The sequence below is a fragment of the Lolium rigidum genome, chromosome 3 (assembly GCF_022539505.1).
Source record: "Lolium rigidum isolate FL_2022 chromosome 3, APGP_CSIRO_Lrig_0.1, whole genome shotgun sequence".
Lineage (NCBI taxonomy): Eukaryota > Viridiplantae > Streptophyta > Magnoliopsida > Poales > Poaceae > Lolium > Lolium rigidum.
This window is the reverse complement of record NC_061510.1, coordinates 4,633,235-4,642,286: the sequence shown is the minus strand read 5'-3', so window position 1 is coordinate 4,642,286 and position 9,052 is coordinate 4,633,235. Positions and strand designations below refer to the sequence as shown.

General features: G+C 47.2%; 1 protein-coding gene across 1 annotated transcript; it reads right to left on the bottom strand.

Moving 5' to 3' along the window:
• Positions 1-2,453: 2,453 nt before the first annotated feature.
• LOC124701111 (WD repeat-containing protein 44-like) lies at positions 2,454-6,905 on the bottom strand. Its single transcript, XM_047233159.1, has 7 exons — positions 5,679-6,905; positions 5,502-5,592; positions 5,255-5,412; positions 5,110-5,161; positions 3,926-4,005; positions 3,713-3,806; positions 2,454-3,630 (listed from the first exon to the last, which is right to left on the bottom strand). Exons 1-7 carry the CDS (start codon positions 6,888-6,890, stop codon positions 3,038-3,040), a joined length of 2,280 nt encoding a protein of 759 aa, XP_047089115.1. The 5' UTR covers positions 6,891-6,905; the 3' UTR covers positions 2,454-3,037.
• Between the last annotated feature and the right edge of the window lie 2,147 nt (positions 6,906-9,052).

Below are 9,052 nucleotides of genomic sequence, written 5' to 3'. Positions count from 1 at the left end.
GTGTGGCAGTTTATAGCCCGACGACGATCAGACAGGAGGCCCCCAGCCCGCCGCGCTGCAGCAGGAATCCCGCAGAAAGGGAGGATGGCGCCTAGCAGAGCTCAAACAGTTCTTATCCCCAACTTTCGTAGTAGCTCGCCATGCCGCCGCTGATTTCCTGCCTTTTCCTATGCCTGGTGTAAAATTCTCTGCCCAAGAACGTCATGCCATGCAATGGCAATGTTACACAACTGCAGAGATCGCTGCGACGGCCATTGGGCTTCTGTCACTCGTCAGGAAAGCGCGCAGCAAGAGGAGACGTGGCTGCGAATAGTTTTCGTAATATGTTTTCTACACAGTTTCTTGCATATATTTTTCCAATGAGTAGAGCTGCATGGGGATAAAAGTCCAACTTCAGATCTGTGTCCTTGATGGCATTGGCATGGATCGTGATACCTGACGTCGTAGCGAGACACGCGCGGCACATACCGGCAATACCTGAACTCGATATCTTCCAAAGCACAAGCGAGGTGCACTGACCCATCACCATCCCGGAAGCAGCACCGGCGGCCAGGTGCAATCGCCGGCGCCAGCGCGGCGGCACGTCGTGCACCGGTGTCTCAGCCCGCCTCGGCAGTGACAGCGTACCCGAAACACTTGGACAGGAACCGCCAGGTGGCGCTTGCTATCCCCTATCCAGAAAGAAAATACTTGTCTGAAAATAAAAGGATGGGGTTTCTTCTATGTGCTGAGTTTCTTTCTGAAGAAAAAATACAGTTGCTGTTCTTGACACCCTTTGTCCGACAAGAGCCATCTGGGAGTTCAGGATATTCACGGTCACACTCAGAATCCATCCATCCTTTCAGCAGACTGGCAACACAACAGGCACAAGCTGGGTTCAGTGTTGGGTGAAAAGAGGCAAGCTAGGCCTTGCATTGCATCGAGATCGGTGAGTCGTCAACTGTGCAGTGTGCCGCATGGGCGCCATCATCTCCTGCCATGGCAGGCAGCGAGGTTTTCCCACACTGCAGCGGATGACCTGACAGACACGGGAAAGAGTACGTACCTCACGCACCCGGCAGCGCCATGCCCATGGCCGTGGCCATGCTTTGACGCCGCTGCTTTTACTGCACACATTTCAAGGGACAAACAATCAGACACGAAAAGCTTGGAGAACATTTGATGATGGTCAGCTCTAAGGGAATCTCCGGTGGCCTGAATCAAATGGACGCAAAGTGATCGTTTGCATCCACACGGTCGATAAATAGGTATGTACTCCAACCCAACGGGCCGACGCAAAATGTTTGGCCTATTTGTTGGAATGTAAACGCGGCTCAAATTTAGGGTCGAAGTGCGTCGGTGCGGACGCCCCGCGTGACCGCTCCATCCTGCCTCGGCCCGCTTGGCAGCGACCCGTCTGCTTCTTTCGTTTTCTGCACACCAAATTAATGGCGCAGCGTAGCGATGCAGGTTCCCTAATCCTAGCGATGAGTACCCGACTTAATTCACATCATCGCCCTCAGGTGCCTCAGATGTATAAACTGGGGGGTGCGAGGCGCATCCATTCCTCACACAACCCTAGCTGCCTCCCTAATCCCCAACCGTAGCGCCGCCACCCACCTTTTCCCTAGGAGCTAAAATGGGGTGTTTTAGATTTTTCACAAAAGGTATGTAATGTGTCATCTATCAATGAAAAATTGTTCAAAAACAATAAAATGTGTCATGCTAATAGGGGCACCCCGAGAAGAAAACGGATAGCCATGGCTTGAAGGCCATTTTTGCGTCCGTGGGCTGACGCAAATAGATGCACGCAATCACTTTTGGCGTCTGAAATGCGCCGAGCCTCTGGATATGCCCTAATTGTATTATTGCTTCGGAACTATGAGTCAAGAAGCTTTGCAAAGTTGTAAACTGCACATCCTAAAAAAGTACTCTCTGTTTCAAAACAAGTGTAGTTAATTTGTTAGATTCACACCTATCTAGACAAGTTTTAATGTGTAGATACATACGAAACTATACAAATTAAATTCGGCTTATTTTGGAACAAAAGGAGTAATTGACACAACGCTTATTTTGGAACAAAGGGAGTAACTGACAGGGCAGTTTCACCTTCTTCCTCAGAATATTATCATTGCAAATAAGTGAGGGATCTGAATGAGAAGGGACATGCCATTGCAAGAGATAAAAGGCCAAGATCTGAGCGAGCGCGCACACACACAGCTTTAAACAAAGGTATTGAGACAGGCATGAGTGAGTGAGAGACGAGTCCCATACATACGGCAGGCCTGGGATGGTCCCTGGAGTTAGGGAGCCCATCAGAGGCAACTGCAACTGCACCATCCCTATCTTAGAGGGTGAGGCCCGCCTGCAAGCAGGTCCCCGTCCCCCCACACCCACAGGCCAGCCACACCCACCTGACTATGTCTACCACAACCACCAGCCTTTCCAAACACACAGAAATGGAGGCATCAATGTGCACAGTTCAAACATTAACTCACATCACCAGGCTCTGAAAGGGGTGGTGAAATGTAACAACAAATGAAATGAATCGAATATGTGCAACCCAGGCTGAATTCTTCTATCCAACAGCGAATTCTAGCTCCCCGCTTGCCCCTCGTCGACCATTCGACCGGGGCAAGGGAAGTTAAACTTGACAAAAACTTATGTTCATCCTCTCTATATATTTACCGAGGGCTCCTAAAAGGAGTCGAAACAAAGAAATGACAACAACATCTCAAGTGTTGGTGCACAGACCCCACATGGATTGCATAATTTTGCAAGGCGACCCCGTCTCCCCGCCGGGCCTGCTACATTTGCGTCGACGCTGGCGAGATCTTGGAGGACCACTGGACTCTACATACAACTTATGGTCCACAAGCATGTTAGCACAAGAACCAACCATGTGACACTTTGTACCGTAATGATACGTCTGGCCGAGCGTCAGCTCGAGCCATCCAGGCTTCTTAAGGCATCAACAGCTGCCATGAACTTGTGAGGCACCGTTTCTAGGATGGCCACTGATGGAGCAATGGTTATAAGATGCATGTCTTGTACCATGTCAAACTTGCACCGGCAAGCCATAGTTCTGGAATGACCTGATGTGGCCATCCCAGCTTGCACTGACTATGACCTGGCCCCAGGCATGTGTCGCAGCATTCTGGCAAGACGCCTTCAGGAACTTGTACTGAGATTTACGCAAAGTAGAAGTCGCCGCCGAGTTGGATGGCAGCTGCTCCTCTGGCCATGTAGCTGATCCCCTTGGAGCAGACTCCGCAAAGAATGCCCTGCTAAGAGTGAAATTGCCAGATGGTAACTGATAGACAGTATCACCGTCTAGTGAATCTTCAGTACGACAGTGCAATGTGCTGTCCTGTATGTCGCAGAAGTCATCGGGGACTTCTTGCCGCAAGGAAGGGATGTTGCAGGATAGTGAGATCGAATTCCTTGATTGCGCGGCGTTCCATGGAACTGCAACAGAGACATCGTTGCAGACAAAGCGCTCATACGACCACACATTCTTCACACGGCTTGTGATTGGGGCAAGTTGGTTTGCATAGTTCCACATATAGATACGGGAGTCATCGCTAGCAGAGATAATATGATCACCATCTGGGGTAAATGATGCCGCAACTTGTCCTGAGCTTTGCAATCCTGAGAATGGGAGACAGAAATGTGAGCTTAAGAGGCAAATACTTTGAAAGATTAAAACTAGAGTAGAAAAGGGCGTCGGTACCTTTGTAGTTCGAAATCACATGAGCCCCATCAAGAATGCGAACTTGCGAGTCACCAGATGTAACCATCAATTTCTTTGGATCGGATGGGCAGTACTGTCAACACACGTTTTGAAGAAAAAGGGAATGTAAGAATCACAGGTGATAATAAGTAGATTCCAAATATGTGTTAGAAGAAAATCCCATGTGCAGTCGTATAGATTTTAAGAAAGTACCTGGAAACCAACTATTCTTTTATGTGGAGACTTCTTTCTGCCATTCAGAGAGACTTGAGATTCCAGTTCCAGACGATTTTCTGTATAAAGATAGAACTAAAATAAGAAGCTGGATACTAAAATGATCGCACAAACAGTATACACTTCAGCATACTAAAACACATTAGATAAAGAAAACAAGATCCTTCTGTTCCACAAAATCAACTTGGTTAACGTCATGCTGCATAGAATGATACCCTCACTACAACTCTAAAGCAACTTTAGCTATTTTTGACAATACTGCCTTTTCCAGATATCCTGAACAACTTTTAACACGATAATGGTAAATGTAAGGTGCTATGTGTTCTCCAAGATCTATATATAAGCAGGACAACATAATTATTCCAAAGGAGCATCATAAGTCCTGGGGTTCTATTTTACCAAATAATACTTACAGGCTTGTCAATCATGGACAGTAAAGGAAGACCTACTTTAATATAGAGAATTGATTCGATTTTTCTATTTCAATCTCACAAACCAGAATTCCATTCCCACAAAAAAACACAAGCCACTGTTGTGTTTCGCTCGAAAAACACAAGAAATTAATATTGTCGACAGCACGTGCCACCTATTCATCGTTAAATGCACAAGCACTATTTCCTTAGTTTCCCAGCTAATTTTCAAACTAGCGGATGCCTATATCTAATCTTCACTAATGGCACAATTTCGTTTATTCATGGGGATGAAGAGGAGCATAACAGGGATAAATCGATGATACAATTTGCACTCAAAAGGTCTAGTAGAAGCTCTTTAAGCAAAAACGATGGTACCAAAACAAGCTACTGAAAACCTTTGTGAGCATTCTCTTATTATTTATAATAAATATGTAGGTTAAACTACAAAATAACTGCAGCATACAGTTAATCCATATGACAGACAGTTTTGGGACAAGTTGCCTAGGAACTAGAGGATAGCAATAATCCTGATTTCGATCTTCTCACAATGAGGACAAGACAAGCTATCCCTATCATTACTAATTTGCATATACATCTAAGATGTCCTCATGAAAGCAAACGATATAGACATATTAACAAACAAAAGAGGATGTTAACTGAAGCTACTGTTTCCAAAATCATTAGTTCGCCAATCATCAGGAAGTACATCTATGCAAATCAAATCTCAGAAACGAAACAACTCATGATTACCTGATGCGTCATAGTAGCGGCAATTTCCTGTTATGGTCCCAACCACTGCACCCTGAAGGAAACCAGCAGAAATACAAATGTTTTAGTGAATCACCAAACGATCGACTTGGTAAGAACGAATTAGTACATGGATATTTGAACGAACCTTTCCATCAGGCCGGTAACAAACTGCGGTTACTATCTCTTTGGTGTTAGCCCAGTCTACAACCAGGCATTTACGGACATCCCAAATGCGGACCAATCCATCGAGACAGCCGCTGACAAAATAGTTGTCACTTGTAGGGTTAAACTGAACGCATGTCACTGCATAATAGACGAACTCGATGTTAGTATCAGATTGCGAGGATAGGCGGGTTGCGAAATCCAGTAGTTCATGGGGGAAGAGGATTTACCATAGTTAGTGTGGTAGAAAACCTTGAGACAACTATCACTCCCGACCCGCCACAATCGAACAGTTTTATCCATAGAAGCAGAAAGCAGGTCCTGCACACAACCAAGTAATGGTAGATGAGCATAACATCTATGGATCCTACAAGTAGATTGAAAAACAATGTGGAACTGCCACTCACCCCATTTCTTGACCATGAAAGATCCAAGATGGCGTCACCATGCCCATAGAATTCATGCACAGGCACCTGAGACAACGCAAAGGTCCGGTGAGGGATGACGACACAGGCCGGATCCGCAACCCCCTTTGAACTCTTGCTATCTTTGCTCTTACTCCCTTCACTGGAGTTGACAGGAGCCAGCTCAGAGTTTTCGTTGACGGTGAAGAACACGCAGGAAGGATCATCCTCGGCGAAGTCGAGCTCGTCGGGCCTCTCGCCTTCCACCACCCGCCACACCCGCACCGCCCCGTCCTCGCCTCCGGTGGCCAGATACTGCCCATCGCAGCTGAACTTCATGGTCACAATTGCCCCTTTATGCGCCTTGATCTCCTGCCCCCTGTACACCGCTGACAACTCCTTTGACCGCTTCCTGTAATGCCTGACCTTGACCCTGTCCACCTTGCCACCGGCCTTCCCAGAGCAGCTGCGGCAGGAACTGGAGGACGGCGAATTGAGCTCGTCGTCCTCCTCCGCCGCGTCCGCGACGCAGGAACCGATGATGCCCAGCCTGCGCAGCCACCCGAACCTCCGCCGCCGCCGCCGCGCCCTCGCCGAAGACGCGGATTTTTCAGGAGTGGAGGGCTCGTCCGAGTCGTCCACCCGCCGCATCAGCTCCCGGATGAACGGGGAGGAGCCGGAGATCCTCTCGAATTCCGCGGCGGTGACCGTCCGGTTGGACCGCCGCTCCCTGAGCCTCCGGAAGCTCCCGTCTTGGCCCACCTCGTCGACCACGAACACCGTGCCGTCGTCCAGGTTCTTGAACACGCACTGCAACCCCTCCTCCACGGCTCCGGCCTCCGAGACCAGACTCTGGACGGCCAAGACAAGGTCGGCGGCCCCGGGGCTGCTGCTGTCCAGGACGATCTCTTGGGCGGCGCGGGCGCGGGGGCTGGAGCAGGGCTGGTCCTCGCTGGGCCGGGCGGGGGCGGGATCCAGGAGGCCCATGGAGCGGGCGAAGCGCTGTCGGCGCTCGTCGACGCTGCAGGGGTCCGTGGCCCAGACCTCGAGCAGGCGCAGGGACCAGCAGCCGTCGTCGTCTTGGTCGTCGTGGCGGCCCGAGCTGGCCGGCGAGGCGGCGGAACCCGGCGACAGGAGCTCCCTCGAGTCAAAGAACTCCTCGGGCTGCCGCTCCTCCTCCTCGTCGTCGTCGCCCAGGGAGCGCGTCCGCGCCATGGCGCTGGTTGCTGCTCACCGCGCCTCACGCCAAGAAGCCGAGGAGCAAGAGGGGAGCCAGCAGGCGGCGAATCTTGCAACGGCGGCGAGCCGGGGCTGGAGCGGATCTCGCGGCGCTTGTAGTCGGATCTTGGAGCGCGCGGTTCCTGCCTTGCCCTCCGTCCTTTATGGCGCGCCCACTGCTGCCGCTGGCGTCGTGCCACTCCTCTCTATCTCCTAGTTGGGGACGGACGGACGGATGATGTATGTTGTACTGGGGTGGAGTTGGGTTTGGGTCTGGAGAAGAAGGAAGGGAGCCGAACGAACCAACCAACGAACGAAAGCATCCACCTTTGGCAGGGCAGGGCAGCGAAAAGCAAGCGAGTAGAGTGGCGCAGCAATAAAAAGGATGGAGGGAAGAAGATGGTGGATGGATGGGGGACCGTGATCTCTGGGATCCCGTTGCGATCGGGATTAATTTTGCACAGATCGGACGAGGTAAAAACACCCGCAAACAGGACCCTCTTTTCATGGGATATTCACTTTGGCTCATAGGAGCATTTGCTCCCACTATGTGAATCTACATTTTAAAGTTTCAAAAAATTCCAAAGTAAATTTTTTCATGTACATCTACACATTTTATGTTCGTGCACAAGTTTTCAAAAGAAACTAAAAAAATTTGTGGCTCCTGTAAAAAAAACAAATTTTGATGCTATAACACGACTACGTACAGGACATTTTTTTGTCTTTTTTGTACACGCCACATAAAATGTTGTTTCTCCATGAAAAATTGTGCACTAACAAAGAATGTCAAGATGTACACCAAAAAATTTATGTCAGAATTTTTTGACATTTTTAAAATTATTTTTTAATTATTTTATATAATGGGAGCATTTGCTCCTATGAGCCAAAACGCCACCTCCCTCTTTTCATCTTGTTTTCTATCTCACCATGCTGGATGATGGTTTTATGTACGTTATGTTTCTACTATGATGAGTTGAGTTGTTTTGGGGGATAATCACCCAATGGGGTGATTAAAGATTGTGAAATTAGGTAACCTGCCTTTGACTTTTCCAAGAGTTTCGAGGACACAAGTCATTGTATTACTTCTCCTAGTCATCGCGGGTTAAGAACCTAGTGTCACTTTCGTTGATCTCACCATTGGTACAAAATGATATATATTCCAATAATAGTTTCTACGGTAGGGAGGAATACGAGAGAGTTCGAGAATAGGGAGCGACAATGAAGTTCAACCTTCTTAACTCTTATAATATTACAGTGTATATGGTAGCAATGAATTTTAACATTCTTTTCTTACATTACACGTGTACGATGACAACAATGAAGTTTAACCTTCTTAATATTATTACAAGTGTACAGAATATTTCTTTTCGTATTTATCTTATTCTATCAGATCAGCCTCTCGGTTTTTTTGGTTCGTACTCCCTCTGTCCACAAATAAGTGCACATCTAGCCTTCTAAGAAATCCATAAATACGTGTACATCTAGACTTTTTGGTATACTTTTTACATTTAGACCCCTAGTGCATGCCTTGATTTCAGCCCCCATTAATTATTTTTGGTATCTCAATGTTGTTTTATTGGTTACTAGCATGCACACCATTTATTAGCACTTAAATCAAAGCATTTTTTTAAATTAATGAGCAGATTGATTTACGGAATGAAGAATTTTTTTATAAAAAGTTTAAGATCTCTTGGAAACCGCGTGCGTCCACTTATTTGTGAATGGAGAGAGTATTGATAGTACAGTATGTTACATTTGTAGTACACATTAATGAGGAGTAGTAATTAATAGCGGCGGTTGAAATTATATGTTAGGGATAGACCTAATAGCTGCAAATTAAATACTGGGGATAGAAGCGACAACCGTGTTCAAGAAAACTTGATTTGACTACATTTCCTCAAGAAATCGAGAGGACGCTGACTATTCACTTAGACAAAAGAAATACTATTACGGTATCTCTAAGATCAAACCACATACTATCACCGAGTTGTGATAGGTTCAAATTTTGGCATTTCATTAGTCTCATGATGCCTCTGAAATAATGTTGTGGTAGTAGTTTCTTGGATGGCCGAGGACCCGAAAACTGTGGCAAAAGTGAAGTTTAGTGTTCTTAACACTACACGATTACAATGGTGTTCTTTTAGATGTTTTCTATCTAG

Excerpts from the sequence above, each read along its gene's own strand:
- LOC124701111 (XM_047233159.1), bottom strand. The coding sequence starts at position 6,890 with ATGGCGCGGACGCGCTCCCTGGGCGACGACGACGAGGAGGAGGAGCGG. Across the intron at positions 5,413-5,501 it reads TTTCTACCACACTAACTATG|TGACATGCGTTCAGTTTAAC; the intron begins GTAAATCCTCTT and ends TCTATTATGCAG. Across the intron at positions 4,006-5,109 it reads CCGCTACTATGACGCATCAG|AAAATCGTCTGGAACTGGAA; the intron begins GTAATCATGAGT and ends ATCTTTATACAG.